Source organism: Lacerta agilis, chromosome 8, assembly GCF_009819535.1.
Source record: "Lacerta agilis isolate rLacAgi1 chromosome 8, rLacAgi1.pri, whole genome shotgun sequence".
NCBI lineage: Eukaryota > Metazoa > Chordata > Lepidosauria > Squamata > Lacertidae > Lacerta > Lacerta agilis.
Genome location: NC_046319.1, coordinates 13394304 through 13420837, shown reverse-complemented (window position 1 = coordinate 13420837; position 26534 = coordinate 13394304). Strand labels below are relative to the sequence as shown.

Sequence of the window (26534 nt, the reverse complement as noted above, 5' to 3'; positions counted from 1 at the left end):
AAATAAAAATGCTTCCCATGGGACTGGGCCAATCAAACCTGGAAAGACTATTGAAATAGATGGATGGGTAAAGGTAAAGGTAAAGGTACCCCTGACCGTAAGATCCAGTCGTGGATGACTCTGGGTTGCGCACTCACCTCGCTCTATAGGCCGAGGGAGCCGGCATGTTGTTGGCCAAGGGTACTAAGAGTTGTTAGGAGGCCCCTAGTCCCACCACAGAGCTACCTTTCCTAAAGTTCCCCAGGAAGAGGGATTGATGGGTTCAGCCACTCTGGGAATTGTAGTTCTGTGAGGTGAAATGGGGTCTCCTCCCAATTCTCAGCACCCTTAACAAACCACAGCTCCCATCTGCCCCAGCCAGAGCAGCCATAGATGACCATGAACAGCCCATGAGGCTCCCACTAGCAGTTTCTGCCGGAATAATGCTTTCTGATCGAGACTGAATGGCTTTTTAAAAATAAAAATGCTTCCCATGGGACTGGGCCAATCAAACCTGGAAAGACTATTGAAATAGATGGATGGGTAAAGGTAAAGGTAAGGTAAAGGTACCCCTGACCGTAAGGTCCAGTCGTGGATGACTCTGGGTTGCGCACTCACCTCGCTCTATAGGCCGAGGGAGCCGGCATTTGTCCGCAGACAGCTTCCGGGTCATGTGGCCAGCATGACTAAGCCACTTCTGGCAAACCAGAGTAGCGCACGGAAACGCTCTTTACCTTCCCCCTCGGAGCGGTACCTATTTATCTACTTGCACTTTGAAATGCTTTCGAACTGCTAGGTGGGCAGGAGCTGGGACCGAACAACGGGAGCTCCCCCATCGCAGGGATTTGAACTGCCGACCTTCTGATCGGCAAGCCCTAGGCTCGTCAGTGGTGTCTCCCCTGCCACTGGTTCCCAAGTTAAAGTGCCTCTGAGCCTGGGTGATCCATTCTTAACTATAATGGCTGGTGTAATATGAAAACAGTCCTGCTGCATCAGACCAAGGATCCATCTAGGCCAGTATCCTGTTCCCTATTGTAGTCAATCAGATGCCTCTGGGAAACCCAAAAGCCAAGTCAAGGAGCCACTAGCCTTCATAGGCATCTGGGATATTCAGAATACACACATATTCTGCCTGTATCTCTAGAGCCCTCCCCAATCCCTATCTTAAGAGGATCCCTAATGAAAACAGCCGTGCTCTGCCTAATCCTATTGTCGCTGGCTAATATGGCCAGATTAATGCGAGAAACAAATTTCTATCTATTTTATCCCTCCTGAACAGGATGCGAATCTAGCTGGGAGGAGGGTAGCTTAACAATGAGTGTTATTTCCTGTGCTTTCCAGATTGGAGACCTCAAGAACAAAGGGCTTCTCTGTGGTTTGGTGTGCAATCTTCAGTGATAATAGTTATCACATATGCTCTCTTTGAATGGATTTTTTTTTGGGGGGGAGGAAGTAGAGGGAGGGGAATGGGCAGCCTGATTCAATTGGGATGCATTCATAACACCAGCTGTAAAGTTTGAGAAGCAGGAGAGCTCATCCTGATAGCCCCCATAGCCACCTCCCCATAAATCCCCCAGTTTATTAGGATCAGCACGAGTGCAATCCTACACTGTATATTGTTCCTTAGGTGTCAGATCTGTTGAACTCAGTGCGGTTGATTTAAAACGTGAGAAAGTTTTACCCAGGCACAGGCACTTTTGTACATATTATTAAGCTGCAGATCTGAGTTGTGAAATTCATGAAAGTGCAAATTTTGAAGGAGGGCTAAAGTGTTTTGAATTGTATGTGGATTGTGTGGGGTTTACCTTTAAAGGTGAACTGTTGACTTTCTCCCCCCCCCCCCAAATCCTTAGCCAATAATCAGGGATGATGGAAACTGGGAAGTCCAGCAACATAAAGAGAGCCACAGATTCCCCATCCATGCTATATCATATGCTAGTTGGGTGCCTTGGAAGTGACATTTCCCAGGGTCCCCAGAAGTGATGTTCCCAGGGTCCCCCTCTTTCTCTTTTCCCCACTCCAAGAGTCTTTCAGAAGCCTAAGTAATTCAAATCAAATTTTGTCCCTGGAGGCACAGGCAGCTTCAGGGGCTAGAAGTGCCTTTTACCAGTTGTAATTGGTGCGATAGCTACTGCTATTCCTGGGCCAGGAGAGCATTGATGACTTCAAGATTGGATTGCTGCAATGCACTCTGTGGGGCTTCCCTTGCGCTAGACCCAGAAACTGCAGCTGGTGCAGAATGCTGCAGCACGGTTGCTGATGAGAGTGCAGCCCTGTCTGCATATAACACCATATATTTAACATATATAGCTTCACAGCTTGGGGCCAGTTTTCTTTTGGGGCCTGCCTTACCCCCATGTGTGTCCACTTGATCGCTTCAATTTGCAGAATTGGCACCGCACTTTGGAACTCTCTGCCTATTGAACACTCCTTTCGGCACCTGCTTAAAACATTTTGTTTAGGCCAGCCTACTCAGGCAACGTATATATCAACATGCTTTAAACTTTTTTTTATCCTTGGTTTCAACGGTTTTTCACGGTTTTAAATTGCTCTTCAATTCTAAAAAAGCACAAAACAAAAACCCACGATAATTTTAACATTCCTTGCAAACCGCGTACACAGTCAAGCAGTCTATAAATTTTGTTAAAACGTGCAGACCTGGCTTAAGTTTCTAAAATGAAAAAGACATCAGAATCAAATAAAAAGGCATGGTTCCTTCTATAGTCTTGTTCCCTCTGGGCCTTGCGTTGTAGAATCTGCCCTTCATGGCACGTTCCCCCCCCCCCCCGGCCGCCTTCTTCCCTTTCTTAGCAAGGACTTTTTCTCCCTCTGAAAAAGTGAGCCAGCTGTGCAGTTTCCTTTTCTGCTGCTGGTCAGCAGCTGCTCCTCTTTCTTCTCTGTCTCCCTCTCTCATTGGCCAAATCCTTTCCAGATGTTGCGGCCTCTCCAAATGGAGAGGGGACCCCTCTTTCCTCTTCCCCTAAGCCCACCCCTAAAAAGGATGATAGCTTTGCAGAGACCCGGATTTAAAGCCCCAGCTAGCCAAGCGCCCGCATTTTAATAACCGGCAGGTCGTCAGCGTCCTTTTCCAAAAGTTTCATCCCAGCTTGTTCTGCTCTGTTTTTATTGCCTCCTGATGTTTTCTGGGTCCCATTCATGCTCATCACAGTCAGACCTGATTTCCACTCCCCCCTTTCTCTCTCTCTCTCTTCTCCCCCCCTTTTTTATTTCCGCATTTGTCATAAAATAAAGCAAATTATTCCCATCTTCAGAAACGATCTAGACTAATTAGTCGTCTAACCCAATAATTAGTTTTTTGTTTCCCTGTCTGTTTTCTTACATTATTGTTAGCTTTCTCCTTCCCTACCCTGGGTTTGTTGTTGCTGTTGTGTTGTTTTTCCCCACCCCACACCATTACGGATTAAAATGAGCCACATTTGCAGTTGATGGTGTACGTTTCCCCCACTATGTTCGTTTTGTGTGTGAGTTTTTTGCGGATTTATTTTTATTTTTTTTGACGGAATGGGGGAATTGCAATAGAAAAGCTACTTCAAAAGCAGCAATAAACTCAAAGATAAATTAAGGAAATTGAATGAGCCACATTTGGAAAAAGTGTCAGGGAAGGCTAATACGCCCGTCGCTTAAGGTTAAATTGCAGCAGTGAAGAGAGAATGTGGCTCCCACCCCAGTGAATCCAAAATTTGAGACGCGACACGCATATTTGCCAAAATACTTTAGCTAGGCGGCTTCCAGGGAGTTCTGTTGGGGATTCAGGGTTTTTAGTTGCGAAGCCTCTTGGTCTGGAGGGCCGTGTTGTACCCCCGCTGTCAGAGGCTTCCCAGAAGAGGCACCTGGTTTGTCACTGCAAGAACAGGATGCTGGACTAGGTGGGCTTTCTCTAACTCATGGGTAGGCAAACTAGAGCCCAGGGGCCGGATCCGTCCCAATCGCCTTCTAAATCCGGCCCGCAGACGGTCTGGGAATCAGCGTGTTTTTACATGAGTAGAATGTGTCCTTTTATTTAAAATGCATCTCTGGGTTATTTGTGGGGCATAGGAATTCGTTCATTTCCCCCCCTCCAAAATATAGTCTGGCCCCCCACAAGGTCTGAGGAACAGTGGACCGGCCCTCTGCTGAAAAAGTTTGCTGACCCCTGCGTGTTCTTCCAATGTTCACGCAGTGCATGGTTAAACAATGAAATTCATTTCTGTCAATGGCCACAAGCCACCATGGCTAGTATCACAAGTGGGGAGAATGGCTGCTGTTATCGGGCCTTCCCATAAGCATCATCTTGACCACTGTAAGAACAGGATAGGCTTTGGGCCTGATCCAGCAGGGCTTTTCTTATGCTCTTACGGGCCTGCAACCCCCCCTTATACCTGTCTTTATTTACTGGGGCCAGCCTGTATTTGTTTGGTTCCTGTCCTAGTTCAATATCTGTTTCTTTTGGAGGAAATCCTAATTCGAATGTTGCTCATTCGAGGACTTCACCCAACGTGGTATTTGCCATTTGGTCTGATCCTGCATACGGAGAGCCTGGCTGCCAAAATAGTACAAGGAACCATCATCCTGTTCTTACAGTGGCCCACCCAGACAGCACTCCCTCCACTTATATTCCCAGTATTGCCTCTGAGAATGTGGGGAGAGTCAGTGGTCATGAAATGTATCGTGACGATTGAAAAGCGGAACAAGGGGGTGTGACAGAGATGGAAGAAAGAGAACGGTACCTCACTTGGATGGAAGGGAACTTCTTTTCCAGAGGAGAGTGCAAACGGCAGCCATTTATTACTGGCCTCGCTGACGTTTTCCCTGGTACGCATCTCTGACTTGAAGAACAAGCACCCTCATGGCTTTTAAAAAAAGGGTGTGGTACAGGCCGCACCTCCTTCTAGTTTCGTCTCCATCCTCCTCCTCCTCCCTGCTGAGATGTACAAGGGCTGAGGCTGAGGAGGAGGAAGCTGGCAGGTAGGACCACCTCCTGGGCTAGTTGTAGGTTTAAAAGGCAGGCAGGTGGGGGCTAGCTCAAGGCAGACTGAGGTTGCTGGGGCAGATCACCCAAATGGACCGGTATTAAATGACTCTACTCTTCTTTCAAGGGCTGACAGATGAAGAAATTGACCTGGCCTTCCAGCAGTCAGGTACTGCCAAAGAGGAGCCTCAGCCCCATAGCCTTTCCACGCAGTTGGTGCCGACTCAGCCGCCTCATCTTGCCCCACACAGTAAGTAGCCCCATGGCAGCCACCAGACTGTTTTATTTCCACACGCCTCTCGGTCTTGTCTTCTTTCTCAGGGCTGGGAAACAGGCAGCGTTTTTCTTAAGTGTTTCTGGGTTTTATCTCGCTTTTGTTTTTCTCGGGTGCTAGCCCCTACGATGCTGGAAACATTTGACTGTAGAATGGCAATGCATTACGGGTTGAATACAAGGAGGCACTATAAGAGTGGGAGCGATAGGCTTTGTTTTTGTTTTTTTTAAATCTTTTAATCATTTCTGAAAGAGCAGCTTCCCATCCCAAATCGATACGTATTATACATGGTTATAGCTGTCAACTTTTCCCTTTTCTTGCGAGGAATCCTATTCGGAATAAGGGAATTTCCCTTAAAAAAAGGGAAAAGTTGACAGCTATGCATAGTATGTACATAAAATATGTATTTTAAATAATATCTTTACAATTTTGGGTTGTGAACAACCATTAGGCTAAAATATAACAAGTCAGTCATGTCCATTAATGTCGGTGGGCCTACTCTGAATAAATCCCTTCTCCGGGATACCCCCCCCCCAGCCTCTCCCCCTCTCCCTAGGCCACATCCCCTCCCTGCCTCTGTTTCTTGCTTGCCTGGATGGAGGATTGAGGGGGGGGATCTGTGAGTATGTGTAGAAACTAGTCTACTATACAGAGGTGAAATTTACATACACAGTCCCACCCATGTTTACCAGTGGTATGTGGCCCTAGGAATGTTGCCCAGAAGAGAATGTGGCCCTCAGCCTGTGCAGAGGGGACACAGTTCCCCACCACTTGTTTGGATCCATTTCTTCATTGAAGCTTACCTGCCATCTTGCCTGTTTCCACACCCTATAATTTCATCTGCCACTTCCTTTCATTTCCGCTCTTGAGGTTACTGCTGGTTCCTGATGCCAGGCTAGTACGATCCCAGCCTCTAATAAAGATTTAACGCCAGCAATCTACTAGCACCTATTAGTCCCAATAAAGATATTGCAGAGTGAACGGCAACTTGTCCGCTCGCTGTGGTTTTGGCTCCCATCCTCACTTGTGAAAATGACAAGGAAATTAATTAATCTCCATGCAACAACTCAAACGTGCAATTAAGCCGCGGCCCTTCGGCTCGAGATGTAATTCTCATCTTGCTCTCCAACTGGCTCCAGAGGTTATCCTGAAGTACAGAAAGTGCATAAGGACATCAGAAGAGCCCTTTTGGATCAGGCCAAATGCGAGTGATAGGTGACATAATAGAAGTTTATGAATGGATGCATGGCCTGGGTAAAATGGGATAGAGAAAAGTTTTTTCTCCCTCCCTCATAACACTAGAAGTCGCGGCCACCCAATGCAGCTGAATGTTGGAAGATTCGGGACAGGTAAAAGGAAGTCCTTCTTCACTCAATGCCTAGTTAAACTTTGGAACTCACTCCCACAGGAGGTAGTGATGGCAACCAGCCTAGGTGTCTTTGTAAAGGGTTACACCTGAAGTCTCCAAACTAAGGCCTGAGGGACTCATTTATCTGGCCCGCTGCATGCCGCCCGCTCTTACCAGTGTGGCACGGCTGCCCACTTCTGGGTCAGAGGAGCACTGGAAATAGCTTGTGCGCATGCGCAAGCGTTATTTCCGGTGCACATCCAGGTTGGAGGAGGTCCGTGCACATGTGCACAAGCTATTTCCAGTGTTCCTCCGACCTGGAAGTGCGCCGGAAATAGAGTGTGGGTGCGCGCTCTCCAGCCCGCCACGCGGTCGGCGCTGGAGACACCGGTGCGGTAAGTTTGCTGACCCCTGGGTTACACAGATTCATGGAGAGAATGGCTACTAACCATACTATCACTTTTCTCAGTTTTCCTTATTTTAAAGTCTCAATTCCTTAATGCTGATGCTAATCCTTTAGCCACAGAAGAGAACCAGTCAGTTCTCTTCTTCCTTGCTGCTTAAGTTCACTTACATGTGCAAGTGTGTGTGTGTATGTGTGTGTGTGTGTGTGTGTGAATCTTTTCCCATCTGTACTTTGCCAAGAAGTGTCAAAAACTGCTTCTTTTTAAAACAAAACAAAACACATAGAGACACACATACACACACACATACACCCCACAAGCCACCAACTCCTTGATTTTGATTAATACAGAGAAACAAGACTTGGGTTGACTGATAATAAAACTGATAAATGACATCTGAATTACTTGTAGCTGTAATTTATTACATAAAATATCTTTTATTTGACATGCGATTAGTTGCTGGAAGCATCACTCAATCTGACTAGTTTGAACACGCTCCCAAAATGAACCCCCCAACTTGGAAGAGAAATAAAGGAGGCAGAGTGGGAACACTGGTGCTGTCTGCCGTTGGCATTTATGAAATACTCTAATCCAGAAGTGAGGGAGAAATCTGACTCTAAGTGTTTAAATGATTGATAGGGTTTATATATACTTTTCCCCACCTCCCCTAATCTCCTTCGTTACATACAAATTCCGGGGAGTTCCTGAGCTAAGGTGCGCAAGCAATGTTTGCACTGCGCGGCCGTTGTCAGCGTCCCATAATATTTACGACCCTTGTTGGTGGGTGTTCATGTGCTGGTTTTGCACCTGGTTTTTGGGGGGGTGTTGTTTTTTAAGAACGCCACTGTCTTTTGTACAAGGGCTGTTGGTTCCTGCTCTCCTTGCCCTTGGATGTTAAAGCAGCCACTCAAGTAGGGCTGCTTCCAGGCGATCGCTGAAAGAAGTGTCACAGAAGTCTGCTTTCTCTGCTTCCAGGCCACAAATGACCAACGTGGGCATTTGTTGGCTGACAAAACTTTTTGGAAGGCTGCTTGAGAGATGGGGCAGTGGCCGGTGACAGAGATTGTTTTTAAAGGGGGATTGGGCAAGGCCGCGGCCGCATGAGAGAAGAGGTCTGTGAGTGGCTCTTACCACGATAGCTCCACAGAACCTCAGCATTCAGAGGCAGTCTACCTCAGGATGCCATTTGCTGGAGGGCAAGCAGTTGCCCTTATGTACTCCTTGGCTGACTTTCCAGGTGTGTTTTTATATATGCTGGAAGACACTGAGATGGGTGGGGTAATAATAATAATAATAATAATAATAATAATAATAATAATAATTTTTATTATTATTTCTGGGGAACAGGGCTCTCAGCTGCATGGTGCTGCTGAATAGCTCAGTTGGTTAGAGTGTGGTGCTAATAATATCAAGGTCACAGGCTTGATCCCCATATGGGACAGCTGCATATTCCTGCATTGCAGGGGGTTGGACTAGATGATCCTCAGGGTCCCTTCCAACTCTACAATTCTATGACTCTTCTGTAGGGCCCTGCTTGGGTAGTTATTTATGTGACACTTTCAACCTAGCTTAGTATTTGCTATATGACAGATTATTATATAGGTAGGGAGATTGCTGGCCTCCCCATTAAATATTTTGCGGGCCTTGAGGGATTCCATACCACTGCATTAAGAAGAGCTCCGCTGGATCAGGCCAAAGGCTCATTTAGTCCAGCATCCTGCTCTCACAGTCGTCTTACTCTTATTACAAAAAGTGGTAGGTTTTCCCACACAGATCCTGCTCCTTCTCCACAAAGCTGAAGGAACTGTGCAATAAGTCTGCCAAAGTTACTAGTCCACAGGGTTGGGTCCTGGCTCACAGAGTCCCTTTTCACTGTCACATCAGGGGAGCTTATGCAGAATGTGGAGTGTTTTCTTCCTCCTCTCCTTCTCCTCCTCCTTCTCTTTCCCCTTCCCCTCTCTTCAATTAGTTCTTTTCCCCTTTTCCTCAGTGCCTTTTATTTTTCGCCACAAGACAGAATTGTTCCACACACCCCTAAAACGAGTAAAATGGCATTTCAGCTCCTCGTCTTTATAGACTCTCTGAACTTTCCGAAAGATCATCTCGGTCCCTTTTCATTAATAATGAAAACCAGGGGGCAATAAAATGTTCTTAGCACGAACATTACAGGGACAGAGGGAGAGATGACAGAGGTCAAAGGCCTCAGATGATGGAGTTGCTAGGTGGGGGGGGGACTTAGGGAGACCTACAGGTGTCTTCAGAGTCTTCCTGGAGGTCAAAGAAAGAGTGGGACATTGGGGCCTGGGCAAATCTGGGGGCAACTATTCCGACACGGTTCATAAGAAGACAGTAACTCCGTAAGAGTGGGGATTTTATTTGCAAGATTTTGGGTTGCTTCGCCTATACAGAGTAAACCCATTGAAACGAATGGACCTAAGTGACTAATGATCTTGAACGTTAGCGGGTCTGCTCTGAGTAGGAGACAGCCCATTGAGTGCATCTTTGTATAGATGTGTTTGGAGTCGAGATTGAAAAATCCAGAGCCAGGACCGGCAGTTACGTTTTCTGAGCCAAGTGAACTCTGGGAACTGTAACTCTGTGACAGTAATAGGGGCATCCTAACAACTCTCAGCATCCTTAACAAACCACAGCTCCCAGAATCCTTTGGAGGGAGCCCTGACTGTTTAAGAGGCATGGTGGCGCCTTAAATGTGTGGTGCGGATGAGGTTATATATTTGGAACGTATCATTGGCCAGACGTTGAAACGTAACCTTGTAATACATACTCTCAACCTGAAGCTTTATATCCCTGGTTAGACAATTTTACAATTGCTTCTCTGGGGAATTACTCCATATTTACTGGAAGCTCTTCCTCAGGGATGGGGAACCTGTGACCTTCCAGATCTTGTCGGACTTCAACTCCTTTGTGTTCTGGCTGTTGGCCATGCTAGCTGGAGGCTGATGGGAAACAGAGTTATACTGTGTCTGGAGGGTCCTAAGTTCCCCGTCTCTATCCTGTGCCTAGATAAGAAGCGCAGGAGGGAATGCCACAAAACCCTGCTTGTTCCTCCTTACTCTTACATTTTTCGCTTCTCCCCTCCAGGTCCCCCCGGTTCCAGATGGCGAGATTACGGCGCTCTAGCGATTATCATGGCGGGCATCGCTTTTGGCTTCCACCAGCTCTACAAGGTAGGGGGTTACCTTCTGACTTTTGTCAAGGCCATGGGATACAACCTCCGTAGCTCTGTGGACAGAGCATCTGCTTTGCATGCAGGGAGGTCCCAGGTTTCAGCTCCCAATGGCGTCGGCCGCCTAAAATCCTGGACTCTTGCTACCAGTCAGTGTGGACAATGCAGAGCAAGGTGCACCAGTGACCTGACTCAGTGTAAGGCAGCTTCCTATGTCTTTAGGCAATGGTTCTCAAACACAGTTTCTCTGGGCCACAGTTTCAGAATAAAAATTTGCTCGCGCCACTCTGTTTTTTTTTAATGGATAAGAAATACACTGGAAATCAAAAAGGAACAACACCAGTGCTTGATTTATAACCTAGAACACAACAAACAAACAAATCCCCACCCACCTGGCTGGGTTTCCCCAGCCACTCTGGGCAGCTTCCAACAGAATGTTAAAAATGCAATAAAACATCAAACATTAAAAACATCCCTAAAGAGGGTTGCCTTCAGATGTCTTCTAAAAGTCAGATAGTTGTTTATTTCCTTGACATCTGATGGGAGGGTGTTCCACAAGGTGGGCACCACTACTAAGAAGGCCCTCTGCCTGGTTCTCTGTAACTTCATTTCCCACAGTGTGGGAACCGCCAGAAGGCCCTCGGAGCTGGACCTCAGTGTTCAGGCTGAACAATGGGGGTGGAGTGGAGACACTCCTTCAGGTATAATATGACAATGGGACATCGAGAATAGTGAATAGCTACATTTGAACATGAATCACCCCCCAAATATAATTATAAACAAGTCTCTTACATATATGTATCTTAAATATGTATAGAAACTCAAGGAAAGGTGTGAGTTTGCTTTTGCCGGGTAATCTCATTTAAATTATGTCTAATATGAGACAGACGAACTCTCATCTCCTTATCAACACAAATAAGCACTTCTCTTTTCTGATCTTTCATATTTGTCTGAGTTGAAAATCGCTGTTCATAACAATATGTCACAGGGAACTGTAGATGAATAGCCAATGCTCTTGGAAGAGGAGCGGATACTGTTTCTGCATGTATATTGAAGAAAATTTAATTTGATACTATACTACACGGAAATGTTGAAATGGTTCTTTGATTGTCCTTGAATCAGCTACACTTTCCCACTCTCTCCGGTCACACCAGTGTGACACACTACACTCCTTGAGAACCACTGTCTTAAAGGGAAGACTGTAGCTCAGTGGAAGAGCTTCCCATTTGCATGCAGAAGGTCCTAGGTTCAATCCCCAGTATCCCCAGGTAGAAGAAGAGGGAGAAATCTGATTCAGTTTGATTTAAAAGTGAACCTACCTAATTTTCTTTTCCCAAAACAATGTGAGGACCGAAACACAGCTCTCCTTCAGAGTTCACACTTCTATGAATTTTGCAATGTCATCGTCCAGTTGCTTTTAAAAAAAATAATAATGCATGTCTTAGGAGAAAGTGTACATAAAAGTGAATATATAATATATTCATCAAAATAAAATAGAAAAATGCATTGTGTTTGTGGAAACCGCTTGCAAAAATGTGTACTTGAGTCAGAGCTGAGTACAAAAATGTGCTTACTAGGAGAAGTTTGCACAATAATGCTGACAGATTCACATGAGGATATAAAAAAGGAACCGCTACAGAAATGTAGAGTGCTGAATTTAAGATGGGGGGATGAGAAACCAAGAAAACCAAAATTGTCAGATCCGTCCTTCCTTATCTCCAGGTAGGCCTGGGAATATCCCTTGCCTGAAACCCTGGAGAGCCACTGCCAGTCAACACCTAATCTGCTTCATTAAAGGTCTGTTTGGCCCAATTTTGTCCATAGCCCTGCTCCCCACTGATATGTGGCCCATGGAAGGTTGCACAGCAGAGAATGTGGCCCCTGCAGTGTAGAGAGTTGAGCTCTTGCCATGGAATGCTGTATTCACATAGCTTGTGTGTGCTTGTGAAGACTTGCCTATTGCTGCAGAGTTCCCTCGCTCCCTGAACCCCATGTATTCTCCTTCCCACCCCCTGGAAATATACTTTGTAGGTCTGCTTCTGTTAGCAAAAGGAGAGAGTGTTAACTTCATTAGGGCTTATGAGTCAACAAAGCACAATGCCAGGGGAGTATTTTATCTGCATTTATTGGAAAGATGCCCACCCCATCTTTCCATCTAAAACTTTGCAGGTGGCTAATGACTGCAGCTCTGAAAGCAAGCAACTGGGCAGGGAGGGAAATTATGTTATTCCTTTTTAAAACTTTTTTTTTAAAGTGATACAAAAAAGTAGCAGTAAAATATGAATAAAAAACTCAGCAACAAGCCTGGGCTTTCAAAAGCCTGGGCAAACTAGAGAGGGCTCGAATTGGCACCCAACGCTCATCAAACTATTTGCCATGTTTTGGGTGTAATTCCAAGAAGCTTTTTCTCCTGTTGTCACCTACCTCACCTCAGACACAGGAGGGCTTCTAAAGGTGATTTCAACCAGTTGGGAGCATAAACATAGGTTTCAAACAAACACTAGTTGGTTTAACCAGCCAACTTCAGAAACCATGGTTTGAAGAAACTGACTAGTTTTACACTGGGGTGGAGAGCCTGCTTTTCAGCCTGAGAGTGTGACACATAAACACACTGTATGCAAGTATTCCTGCTGGTGCATGTAACACTAAACCATGGTTTATCATGACACATAAACTCAAGCACTGTGCAAGTACACAGACTGCCATTTTACCCAATGCAGCTGTGGGATTATATTTTGAACTCTGGAAAAGGCCCTGTAAAACAACTAAACAAAAACAGAAGAATTAATTATTTCAGCTTGTACTGTGCATGAAAAGCCATTTCAAGAGATCACACTGTGTGTGGTCGCTGCATGTTTTTCCACCAGGATTTTACCAAAAGCATCCACAAGGTCTCTTTATATATGACAACCATAAAATGCAGTATTAGCTCACAGAACGTTCTGAGTTGTTTGAAAAGGAAAAGTGGAAGATTAGGGCCGATTGGGGTTTGTGTGCAGAATGGTCCACTGGAGAAAAGCATGCCTGGCTGGATCCTGGAGCAGGATCCTTCCTTTTAGGAGGTGAGAACACATTGCACTAGTCTTTCCTTGCAAGTCCTACTTGTTAAATATACAAACAGGTAAAATAAGACTTTAGCCTCATGTAAGGAGGCAGGAGTGGGAAGTGGGGTAGAGGTCATGACTCGCAGATTTTAGCAGTGACTCCCATTGTGCCAGAGCTAACCCGGGCATTACAAGGGTGTCCCCCCACTTTCATTTGTGAAGTGCTAACAGATATGCAAATACGTAAACGAGGCTGACGCCAGACATCTGTATCATTAACGTTGTAGATCAAGTGGAGAACATATTCCCCCACCCCCAGGCACTTCAATCTTGTGGGTTGTTTTTTTTTAAGCATAGTAAACTCTTTTTAAAAATACCTTTAAACATTTCTCTCTCTCCAGATAGACACTATTTCTTTATTTTTCCTCTTTAAAGCAAAGATTAGTGGCAGATGCTAGGCTTTGTCTTTCTCTACCTAATATTCCCCCCCCCCCAAGAGGTGGAAGATTAATATTTCTGTTCTGGAGTACAGCAAATCTGAAATTCCCTTTGGGACAGAGATTATTATTATTATTATTATTATTATTATTATTATTATTATTAGGGACAGAGATTTATTATTATTATTATTATTATTAGTAGTAGTAGTAGTAGTAGTAGTAGTATTTCAAACTATACCTGCAAGGTCTCAGGGCCTAAAATGCCTTTCTTACCAGTCCCGTCCCCATGGCCTGCTCCAAAGGACTGCAGGCAGAATTAGAGGGAGTTCCTATTTGTGAGTCCCGCCTCACATAGGGAACTCCAGCCTCCCTTTCCGGCCCTTGGAGGTTTCCCCAGCTCATACCCGCCATTTGCCCTGCTTCACATTTCAAGTGTATATGCCTGGCTTGAACTTTAATAATGCTATGGTTTGTGATGTGCCAGCAAGTCAGAATTGCAAACCATGGTTTGAAGTGGGTTTGTAAACCATAGCTTGTGCTAACAATGGTTTAGCTCAAGGTCTGACTTTGCAAACTTTGGTTACAGTCATAGCTGTGCCTCAGAAAAAAGGGAGTACAGTCAACCAGCTGTGAGCCAGGGTTTGCATTTGGATGTTGTGCTAAACCAAACTCATCCTTGCAGAGGAGGGGGGAGTACCTAAGCTTGGGAGGGGAGATAGACTCACTCTCTTTACACCAAGCTACAGTTTAACTCTGTCATCTCAATCTGGTGTTTTATCCAACTAAGTCAAAGTAGACTCATTGAAATAAATAGACCAAAGTGAGTAATTTCACTTTGCTTGCCCTGAGTTGAACTAGTATTGGATACATCCATGTATAATTTGGGACAACAGTTTCTGTCATCCCCAACCAGCCTAATATGGGATATGAAACCAAGAACACCCGGAAGGTACCAGATTGGCGAAGGCTGGGCTAACATTAGGTCTCAATCAACTCATAGTTTGCCTGTAAGTTTGGAAGTGCAAACTGTAGTTTGCTGTGATATCTGAATCAAGTCCCATTTGATGCTAGGCAGTTCTATATATGCAGCATATAGCAACCCATCCAGTGGTGATTGAAGTCTTGCAAGGAATACATGGTTCTCAGGGTGCTTGAATTAGGTCTGAAGCAGTCCATAGTTTGCCTCTACAGTTGGAAGTGCAAAAGCCAGTTTAGTGTGATATCTTAATTGAACCCGATTGGACGCTGGGCCATTCTGTGTGTAGCACCCCATCAGGCACTGATTGATGTTTGGCAAGGAATGTGTGGTTCAGATTTCAGGGTGCTTGAGCCAAGCTCAAATGTACCCCTGTTTCCTTTCCTCCTGTCAACACACTTATCTCTCTGCTGTTTTGGTGCAGAAATACCTGCTCCCGTTGATCATGGGCGGCAAAGAAGACAGGAAGCAACTGCAGAGGATCGAGTCGAGCATCTCTGAGATGAGTGGCAGCGTGACGCAGACAGGTGAAGATTAATGATTCCATCAGTCCCTGCCCCTCAAAGCCCCTGCTCCACACGTCTCTCTCTCCCCCCCCACACGTCTCCTTTCTTCTTGCCCCCACCCCCAATCTTCCCTCGTTTCCCCAACCTTCTCCTCCATCTCCACTTTATGTGGTGACTTCATTTATCTGCTCTGAGAAATCTGTTCACATTTGCAAATGAAGCCGCCGTCATTTCGGTTTAATTTGAAATTGCTTGTTTACTGTCGGCGCGGCCTCAATTAATTATGTTTTTACGGAAAGGCTCCCAACCTCAGAATATTAATAAGGGGAATAAAATGACAGCCTTTCGAAGGGGCTGTAAAGTTCATTTTTAATTTCTGCTTCTCTGAGGGTTTTCTTTGGGTTCCCCCCTCTCTCCCCTCCTTTTTCTTTGGGGGGACGGGTGGGGGCACTGCTCTGCTGCCACCCCTTCCCCTCCACATTTTTTTCCTTCTGAGTACTCAAGGCAGGGTCAAGAGAGTCTGTAATTACGCCTCGTCCCCCGACCCCGGCAACCTTCTCTGTTATTGACTCCATAGGGCTATTCTTCATTACACACTGCCCCGACGGATGACCTAGATTAGCTGTTACCTGTCACACTAGTGAAATCTCTCCTCTCTCTCTCTTTTTTTTATGAACCTGTTTACTGGTTATAATTTGAAAAAAGGGGGGTTGGGGGAACCTCTGAGCAGCGATAATCAGCCCCCCCCCGCCACAACTGAGTTTTCTTTCCTGGAGAGAGGGGCAGGGGGGGAGGATGTATCCAGAGGAAGAATCTCCCCCCACCCCATCTGCTATATTCACATAAATGATTTTTACCCGGCCCTTCGCCTAGAACATAAGAACAACCCTGCTGGATCAGGCCAATTGCCAGCATCTTGTCCAGCATCCTGTTCTCACAGTGGCCACCCAGGTGCCTCAATAGGAAACCCGCTAAGCAGGACCTGAGCACAAGAGTGCTCTCCCCTCCTGCGGCTTCCAGCAACTGGTATTCAGCAGAATTACTGCCTCTGACTCTGGAGCATAGCCATTACGGCTAGTAGCCATTGATAGTCTTGTCCTCCACGAATTTGTCCAGTCCCCCTTTAAAGACATCCAAGTTGTTGGCCGTTATTGCCTCCTCCAGGATCAGTACACTGTGTGAAGGAGTCCTTTATTTTTGTCTGTCCTGACTCTTCCAACCATCAGCTTCATTGAATGCCCATGTGTCCTAGTGTTATGAAAGAGGGAGGAAAAAAAAAACTTTTCTCTGCTTTTTCCATGCTGTGCATAATTATTTGATTCATGTGCTGTTGTAAGAGCATAGATGCAGAGCACAGGTGCATCTTCTAAAGGGGTGGGGGAAGAGAACTGCTACGTACTTTTCAATTGCCCAGCAATAAAACGGCTCGCACATTTTTGCAAAGCTAAGCAGGGTCCGGTAGGGTTTCAAATTGAACGGAGGACCATGTGTTGAGATTCCTGCATTTCTGCGGGTTGGAGTAGATGACCCACAGGACCCCTTCTAACCCTACGGTTCTATGATTCTATGTTGTCTTCCCAATCTCCAACTGCAGTTGCATAGGGGAAGGGCTGTAGCTCGGTGGTAGAACACCTGCCTTGCATGCAGGAGGTTCCTTGTTCAGTCCCATTCAGTGTATTTTGTGGATGTGACTTGGGCTTCTGTTCCTTCTTTGCTGCTGCCGCTTATTCCAGGAGTGTTGTCCTCTTCCAAACCATATACAGACCTCAAGTGCGAAGGAGAGCTCCCCCCCCATGCAGTTCAGAGGTAGATAAATGACACAGAGGCTGCGCGAGTTCAGGGAGACAGTGCAAATCATAAACTGATATAATTAGAAGGGAGAGGTTTTGGATAGATATACTGTGGGCTTATAGACACCTATACAAAGGGAAGATAAAGTAGAAATAGGGGAGGTTAGATAACAGTGCAGGTAGATTACCCATGGCGTTGATAAATTATAAGCGGTTCGGGCAAGCAAAAGCCACTGATAAATTAGACATAGAAAGAATGGAGGCATCTTGTAGCTGGACATCAGAACACTTTTTTAAAAATGGAATCTCTGTGCATTTGTTACAATCTCATTTCCCCCTCTGTTTCCTTCCTCTTTTAAAACAGTGACTCAACTTCAGACAACTTTAGCTTCTGTCCAGGAACTTCTAATCCAACAGCAGCAGAAAATTCAGGAGCTCACTCAAGAACTGGCTTCCTCCAAGGTATCTCTCATCACCCTTTACCCTTTCAATAACTGCAAAAACGGGTCCTCAAACAGCTTGCAAAAGCGATTGCCACGAAATACGCTGCAGTGGCTTTTTTTTTTTAAAGAAGGATTTGACAGGTGTGTGAAGGGGAGTTAAGCCCATCAACAGCTGCTGGGGAGCATGAGCAATGTACCGCATCCGTGTTTTAAATCAGGCTTACTAAAAGCCAGAGCAGGCATTCATGCAGAGATGCAGCAGGGAGCCTCCTTTCTGCTTAGTGTTCCCAGCTCCCAGGAGCCCTTAGTCCAGGCATGTGGAACCTCTGATCCACCAGATCTTGCTGAACTACAGTTCCCATCATACCTGGCCTTTGGCCACGCAGGCTGCAGGGAGTTGGCAGAAACATCTGGAGGGCACAAATGCTGCCCTAAATAATTTGGTACCAGGAGAAAGGGAATCCAGCCTCCCAAGCCCCCAGTCACTCATTTTTCCTTTGGGGAGACCGAAGGTCTTGCTGGTGGCCTGGAGCCAGCCAGGAAATTGGGAGACTCTCTCTTCTGAGTCTGAGAAGTGTTAAGATCAAGAGCATATGTTATGCTTTAAGGAGAGAAAAGGAGCTTGTTGGGATGGGGAGTCTTTCAAGATTCCTCCTCCTCCTTCCTCTTCTTCTTTCTTCTTTCTAAAGCCCTCCTCTGAAAATAGTGACACGTGCTGCTGTTTATACAAAATAATGTGTGTGAATGTGTGCACACACCCCCATTTCATAGCATTCATATACTAGATTGCAACAAAACCTTAAAGTGTTTTACATTTTAAAAAAGTCAACGAAAGACAGTTGAAAGCACTTATTTAAAAATTATTTAAAAACCAATTGACAGTAGGGAGGAAAAGAACATGTCAGCATTATGTGTGTCCAGATAGGATTTGCCTAAACATAAATGTTTCAAGCAGGCACTGAAAAGTATACGGTGTATATCAATAGGCAGGGAGTTCCAAAGGTTAGGTGGATGTCGTTGGGCTATAGCTCCCATCATCCTCCCTGACCATTGGGCATGCTGGCTGCATTTGGGAGTTGCAGTCCAGCGTCTAGAAAGTGCCAGGTTGGGGAAGTCTTCCCTAAACTTTAGCAGTTAAAAACAACAAAAACCCCAACCATAGTTTTTTCAGCTGTGCTCTTTAAGTTTTTATGTCGGCTTTTCAGACTCCTGCTGACATGATGTAAAAAATAAATAAATGAAAAAGGAGGGTTTTAAGTAATTAAAAGGAAAAAAAGAAAAGCCTGCTACATTCATTTGTGTGTGTGTGTAGGCTTGAATTTTCTACCACTTTTGTTTCTGGGGTTTTTGTTTTTGTTTTTTGTTGTTGTGGCTGTTTAAAAGAGGCTGGCTTAAAAAGCCCCAGATGTCAGGTTTTTATTTCTTAAATCCTGCAGCATCTGGCACCATATGTGTTTTGGAAATCCGAATCCCTTTTGCACAGGCCAGCAAGTGGAAACCACTCTCTGCTCCTTTAATGTGCTTCTGCAGTTTTCAAAGGGCTCCGAGAGAGGGAGAGAGCCAAAAACGGTGGCTTGTGGATTCCCCACTGCCTCAGAGGCTCAGGGAGTGGCAGCCTCCCTGGGGAACACATCTGTGCCTGGGTTGTCAGCTACTATGGAGCTGAGCCTGTCGCTGCCAGAAAGGCAGGCTAGTGGGGCGGGGCTGCAATGGTTGCTGCCAAAGCAGCAGCAGCTGGGAGCCGCTTCCAAGCAAGATGATGTGAGCTGAGACTTACATAGCCCATCCAAGGATTACACCTGGCATGGATGGACTTCAGGGTTTCTGTATCACCACTTAAAACAAAACAACTTGAAGCCCAAGGATGAAGGAACGGCTTTGGCTTAGTGGTCAAGCCCCAGGTTCATTCTCCATGTAGGGCTGGGTGTTGTCCCCACCTCTGAGACCATCCAAGGATTACACCTGGCATGGATGGACTTCAGAGTTGCAGGATCCCCCCTCTTAAAAACACAAACACACTCTGGAACCCCGAGGATCAGAAAATGACCATAGCTTAGTGGCAGGACACCTGTCTTGCATGCAGAAGGTCCCAGACTCAATCTCCATGGGATGTCCCTGATCTGAGGCCCTGGAGAGCTGGTTCCAGTCAATGCAGACAGTACTGAGCTAGGTGGATCAGTTTTCTGACTCAATCCAATCCAGTATAAAACAGCTTCTTGTATGTTGCTATGTCTTAAGCTCAGCAGTAGAGCATCTGCTTTGCATGCAGAAGGTCCCCAGGTTCCTCAGTGGCAAAATGGTGGCTTATGGGCGGAGCCTGTTGCCTCTTTCACCCCTGAGCCTTGCACTGCGACCATTTGTGACAACTGGTTACAGTTATGCCAGAGTTATTGCAAGGTCAGGGATACTAACTCTCCACCCCGCAAAAAGCCCTTTACTATTTTGCAATGGTTAGAAAACTATGAGTCAGAACACTTAGGGGTTAGTTAAGGGCGGGCATGCTTGCAGGTATACCTTAAAAACACAACAACACCCCCCCACACCACCACCCCAAAAAATCCACCAGGCAGATCCTGGTGCAAAAGTCCTGTGGTTGGAGAGCTCAAGGTAATTCCATGCACAAATTCCTACATCGATTACGCACACCGGAGTGGCACTGTCTCATTTCACTCCCTTTTTGGCCTTCAATAAAAATTGTTTATTTAAAAAAAAAAATCAAGGCAGGCCAATCCTTGAGTGCTGTCCCCTTAACTTCTAGCTGTTGTGGTGGAAACATTTGCCCGCAGCCTTTATGATTCCTTTGAAAGACCAACAACGCAGGAGATTGGCCATCCTCGGAAACGCTTTTGAGAGCCTGTGTTCTTGGGATACTTTCTCTTGAGGAGAGTCCATGCCTGAGTTCACCTGCCTTTGACCAAGACTTCCTCTTTGCACCCTAGGCCACGACGTCCACTAACTGGATCCTGGAATCTCAGAATATCAACGAGCTGAAGTCGGAGATTTATTCGTTAAAAGGGCTGCTTCTAAACAGGTATGCAATAATACAAAACCACAAGATCCTATGAAGAGACTGGCAGCAGGAACAGTAGGAACAGGCTAATGGCCCATCTGAATCCAGCATCCTCAGTGGCCATCCCAGTGCCTGTAGGAAACACACAAGCAGGATTCAAACACAACAGCACTCTTCCCCTCTTGGAGGAAATTCTTAGGGGCCAATTTCTCAATAATGCAACCCACAGACCCACTGGGCCTCTCTGCATACCTGTCTTTCTTTTTTCCTGTGCTTATATACTGCTTGATACCAAAACAGTCTCTAAGTGATTTACCAACAGATTAACAAATTGCAGGGGTTGCATCCAGTGCTAGTCCTGCTCAAAGTATACCCATTGAAATTAGTGGACACGAGTGACTATCTTGTTGTTGTTTAGTCGTTTAGTCGTATCTGACTCTTCATGACCCCATGGACCAGAGCACGGCAGAAACTCCTGTCTTCCACTGCCTCCCAGTTTGGTCAGACTCATATTGGTAGCTTCGAGAACACTGTCCAACCATCTCGTCCTCTGTCGTCCCCTTCTCCTTGTGCTCTCCCATCTTTCCCAACATCAGGGTCTTTTCCAGGGAGTCTTCTCTTCTCATGAGGTGGCCAAAGTATTGGAGCCTCAGCTTCAGGATCTGTCCTTCCAGTGAGCACTCAGGGCTGATTTCCTTCAGAATGGATAGATTTTATCTTCTTACAGTCCATGGGACTCTCAAGAGTCTTCCTCCAGCACCCAATTTCAGTGGGTAGATCCTTTGAAAATAAGGAACATGAAGTGAGGTCCATTAATTTCAGTGGGTCTGCACAGAATAAAACCTAGTTCAATGCCACCTAGTGGGTGAGCAGGATTTAGTGGGAGCAGACAAGTTACTAGCAGGGTCTTGCTCCTATGCTGCAGCATTCTGTACCAGCTGTGGTTTCCAGGGCAGAGGCAGCTCCGCAGAGTGAATTGCAGTAATCCAGATGCCAGTGTCTGAATTCTTGCAGTCATACCTTCCCGGTCCAAGAATATTTGGAGCTGTCCTACCAGGCATATCTGGTCCTAGGCCCTTCTCTGCTCAGGGAGGGAGCTGGACTTTAGGAGCTGGCTAATGAATCTAGCATCTTCAGAGTCTGCCTCCCCCTCACTGCTGTCACTGGTTCTTTTAAAAACAAGCAATTGGGATAAGTGGGGTGATGCACTGTATGTCTAAAGCAGAGATGGAGATTCTTGTTCAGCCCAAGGGCCACATTCCCTTCTAGGCAACTTTCCAGGGGCAACATGCCAGTGGTGGGTGGGGCTAGAGGCAAAAGTGGGCAGATCAGTGAATACACATTTTACCTTTGTGCAGTAGGGTGGTTTGTATATACACACACTCACATGCCACACAGTGTCCTCCATGCAGGCAAGCAAGAGGCATTTTCACCATTCAAGGACACATTTCCAGCCAGGCAGAGACACTCAAGGAGCGTACAAAGCACAACCAGTGGGGTGTGTGGTCTGGGGAGGGTGCCAAGGGCCAAACGGAGAGGACTGGAGGGCCACATTTTGCCCCCAGGCCTGGGATTTCCTCCCTGGCCTAAACCTGTTTCTCATGCAGAACTCCAGTGCTCTGTCGCTGCCAGCGATTGCTAGGTGAGCCAAACAAGGACACCCGTGCTCTTGTCTGTGTGTCCGCAAAGGGACATCTCATCATTAACAGGAAATTCATTGTCACCGTTGGAATGTGTGTGTATGTGTGTATTAATGCGGCTGTGGAGATAAGTGCTTTTGGAAAATATATTTATTAAAATAAATAAACAACCAGCCAGCTCAAGCCTTCCCTTTGCAGCAAAGCAAGAGGCCGTGACACCGCAGCCAGGGAGAAAAGCCTCCAAATTGAATTTCTTGATAGCATTTACGATACTGGTGAATAATGCGGAGCGTTTGCTCGTTTGCATGCAGAGGAGGCGGCGGACGCTTCTGATACGGGGTTTCTTCCATGGCTAAGGGGGAAAGGCTTTGCCAAGAGGGTCAGACATCCTCCCATTTTCATTCCCCCTCTGGAAACCCCTACATGTCCCTGACACTACATAGGGCTTGTCTAAGAAACAGCTCCTAGCCTACAATAGTGACTAACATAGTGTTCTGGGTTAACAGCTGGCCATGGAAGCCTGTTGGGGATTCCTGAATGCAGGTGTGGGGGTGATCTCAGGCCCATGGGACAAATGCAACCTCTCCAGGCCTCTCTATCTGGCACCCCCCTCTCTCCAGGCCATGCTTCCTCACTGGCCCTACTGTGCACGCTACTTGAATATTTATGCCTGGCTGGGACATGTCATTGAACTCTGATAATGCCTCTTGCTTGCCTGAATGGGGAATAGAGAGGGGGGTTTGTGTGTTTGCAGAACCTCTGGCGTTTGCATGACTGGAAGGTGGCCTACTATACAAAGGTAAGGATCACTACAGAAGGAGTGAGTGCTCTTGTGAACTGGTCCTGCTTGTGAGTTTCCCATTGGTGCATCTGGTTGGCCGCTGTGAGAACAGGAGTTCTTCTTAGGTCCTTTATGAACAAGGAGCAATTCAGCAGGTCACGGAGCTGGATCTAAGCTGCTCTGTTTCTTCCCTTCCTCCCAGGAGGCAGTTCCCTCCCTCTCCATCTGCGCCTAAAATCCCATCCTGGCAGATCCCGGTGAAGCCCTCCTCGCCCTCCAACCCCGTAACCAACAACCACAACACCAGCAGTGACATCTCCCCCGTCAGCAACGAGTCTAACTCCTCCTCACCCGTGAAGGAGAACCACAGCCCCGAAGGGCCCAAGGTCAGCTGCCACCTGCTGGGCCCTGAGGAAGGGGGCGAGGCGCTGATCGACCTCAAGGGGCAAGTCCGGATGGAGGTCCAAGGGGAGGAGGAGAAGCGGGAGGGCCAAGGGGACGAGGAGGGGGAGGAGGAAGAGGAAGAGGACGAAGACGACGATGTCAGCCATGTAGATGAGGAAGAATGTGTGGACGTCCAGACGGAGGACCGGCGAGGAGGCGATGGGCAAATCAACGAGCAAGTCGAAAAGCTACGGAGGCCCGAGGGAGCCAGCAACGAGAACGAAATTGACTAGTGCGGCTGAGGAGGGGTGGCACCTGCTCACCCCCACCCTCTGTACCTCTTGGCCGTGCTCTGTTCCTTGGGCCTCTCTCCCTGCCCAGTGATTTCTCCCCGTCTCGACCCTGTGATTCAACACAAGTAGCATTGTGACCATCTTGCAAACCAAGCGGCTTGTGGGCCAAGGCCTGAGCAGCCCCTCACCCGCCAGTTCCGCTTTGCAGTGGCTCCCCTTTCTTTCACGCTACAAGCCACTCCTCCCTCACATTGCACCTCCAAAAGGAGCTCGGTTGCCACTCGGCCCACACTGCAGCCAGAGAAATGGGCCTCCTTGCTGACAACATAACACAAATCCAAATATCAAACGATGGACCTCAGGTTCCATCCTGTCTGTTCCTAAACTCTCTTCCTCTCCGGCAACCATCTAACTCAACTAACATCCCCTTTGCAAACAAAGAGTGGGGGCTACTGCCTTCTGAGCGACTCCCCAGAGCCATCGGTGTGACATCTGTCTCTCTCCCCCTGGTGATTTATTTCCTCCCCGCCCCCTAATTCAGTTTCAGATTTACAAAACCATCCCCACCTTTTATGAAACGCAAATGTTTTTTTGTGGGGGTTCCCAGATTCTCTTGCTTCCATTTCATTTCCGAACAAAGTGGTTGTCTTCTGAAGATCTCCTAACTCCCTCTTTTTCCTAGGGTTGTAAGCTAAGTTCTACTAAGAGTAGACCCACCGAAATTAATGGGCCTAAGTTAATTATGCCTATTAATTCCCATGGGTCTCCACTGAGTAGGACTAGAATGGGAGACAGTGTCTTGGGAACAATAGTGTGGTATGTTTGCTGGCAGTGTGATTTGCTACATTAGAGGGAGCAAATCTGTGAAGGCTTGGGTTGTTGGCCCAGTTTCTTAACATCTCCTGCCCCATCCCAAAAAATGCCCTGTGCCTGAGGCTTAGCACTGCTGCTCCCCCCTCCTCTCTCTCTCATCCTTTACTCCTCTTTTTCCCCCTTTCTTCATGAGTCCTCATTTTTCCTTGCTGTTAAATGCCTAAAGCAAACTCATGATTTTCCCCGAAGGAGGAAAAGGTACTGAGCCCTGTTCCCCTTCTGTCTCCTTCCCAGTTCCAGTATAGGTCCTTGGCGTAACCGTTGACTGCTCAGTTCTTCTAAGTCAGTTTCAGGGAGCCCTCCTGACATTCCTGAACTACAGCTCCCATTAGCCCCAGCAAGCATGGGCAATGGTCTGGGACAATGGGAGTTGGCTTTTAGCAACATCTGGAGGGCCAAAGGTTTCCCATTCCTGGTAGCTGGAAGCTCTGTCCAGAAAGGAAACTCCCCGTCATGTCTCTGCATGAGTAGCTGCTCGTGGCTTTTATGAAGAACGGTTTAAACAGTGCATGGGGCAGCTGTGGCCTTCCAGGTGTTGTTGGATGCCAGGCCCCTGTCAGCGCTAGCCGCGTAAGAGCCGAGCAACACCTGGAGGTCCAGAGGTTCCCCATGCCTTTTCCAAGTCATTGGGCCTGAACAAAGGAAACAAGGAGGCACTTTGCCTCTCAGATCTGCCAGGCAGAGTTCACAATCTTTGTGTGGAGGCCTGTTCCTTGCACCTGTGTCACCCTTCCTCCCCACATCCACCCCCCATCCCTCTTGCCCACCTCACTTTTGCCTTACTGCAAGGATGGGAAAGAGTACAACTGCACTGGACTACAATTCCCATCATCCTGCCCTGACCACTGGCTGCTGCTGCAGGGGCTGATGGGAACTGAAGCCCAAAAACATCATGGAGGGCTATGAAGGTCCTCAACCCACATCCCTGCCTTATTGGGTGGAGTAAATGGTCCAGCGATGTCCGGTCTCTGTTCACTTTTTCATTCAAAGAAAGAGAGGGAAAATATATAGATAGATAGATATTTAAAAGAGCCTCGATTCCTGTTAACTAACATCTCTCGGGTCTCTCACTGCCTCCTCATCCTCACCAAGAGGCGAAACCGAAAAAAATGTGCTTGTCCGTGTGATCATGTATAGAATCCAACTATAAAATATGATTGTATATAATTGTAATAAATATGAGTTACCACTATTTAACGCCGGGCGCTTTGCTGCTATGGCTGTAGTTTATTTTTCTTCCTCTTTTGAAATCGCCTGCCTGTTTTCAGCTGGGAACAGAGGTAGGATGGATTCCAGAACCGAATCCTCTTTAGGAAAAAAGAAAAGTCGGGGAAGGAGTGTAGTTCGTTGCTGTTAAATATCTTTAAAAGTAAACAGATTTCATGTCCAAACCACAATTAGCTCCACACTCTTCACTTAGGGAGCAGCTCAGACAAGGGACATGGAGCTACCTCCTTATTATCGCCTCTGAAAACGCGCTTTTTGCAACTGTGTTCCACGGTCCAAACAGATGACTTTCGTTTTTAACTGTTAAAATGATTTAACCTCATTTTGATTAGTGTGAGGAGGTTCCGGGCAGTTTTTGTACTCTTTTAAAGAAGAATTGGTGCTCCTTTTTTGCTTATGGGAACATTTTGTTATGTTCACACAATTAGCCTATGGAACTCGCTTCCACAAGGTGTGAGGCTAAGGTCACAAGCTTAGATGGCTCCATACTGAATTAGGCAAGCACATGGAGGATAGGTCTGCCAGTGGTTATGACTGCTAACAAAGCAACAAGTTTCTAGCACTTACAGTGGTGAAAATGACCTTGAAAATATTGGCACAAATGCCTGCTGAAATCTCACAGGCCGGAGGGGGTGACAAATAAGATTCTCAGTGGGTGGAGGACTAAGGTTCCTGTGCTAGGTATTGTTCCTTTTCACAACTAATGAACCTAACAATAAATTGTAGGGGGAAACTTTAAAAAAAAAAAGCCACAGAGAATAGTATTGCAAATTAATTGGATTTGAATAATTCACACAGCCACAAAATTAGGAATTATAGGAAACTGTCATACCAGATCAGAGTATTTGTCTGTCCAGTCCAGGATCGTCTGTTCTGGCTGGCAATCACTCTCTGAGGGTCTCAGGATTGAACCTGGCATCTTCTGCATGGCATATGTGCTCTCTATCACCAAGCTATGACTTTTTC

General features: G+C 46.6%; 1 protein-coding gene across 1 annotated transcript in view; it reads left to right on the top strand.

Annotated features, from left to right (window-relative positions):
• The window catches only part of PEX14 (peroxisomal biogenesis factor 14), a 113905-nt gene extending 88367 nt beyond the window's left edge, over positions 1-25538 (top strand). Inside the window, exons 4-9 of the mRNA XM_033156203.1 lie at positions 5076-5198; positions 10077-10162; positions 15046-15148; positions 17282-17379; positions 20300-20391; positions 22994-25538. Coding sequence (XP_033012094.1) covers positions 5076-5198; positions 10077-10162; positions 15046-15148; positions 17282-17379; positions 20300-20391; positions 22994-23468 — 977 coding nt within the window. The 3' untranslated portion in view covers positions 23469-25538. The remainder of the gene's footprint in view (positions 1-5075; positions 5199-10076; positions 10163-15045; positions 15149-17281; positions 17380-20299; positions 20392-22993) is intronic.
• The last annotated feature ends 996 nt before the right edge of the window (positions 25539-26534 follow it).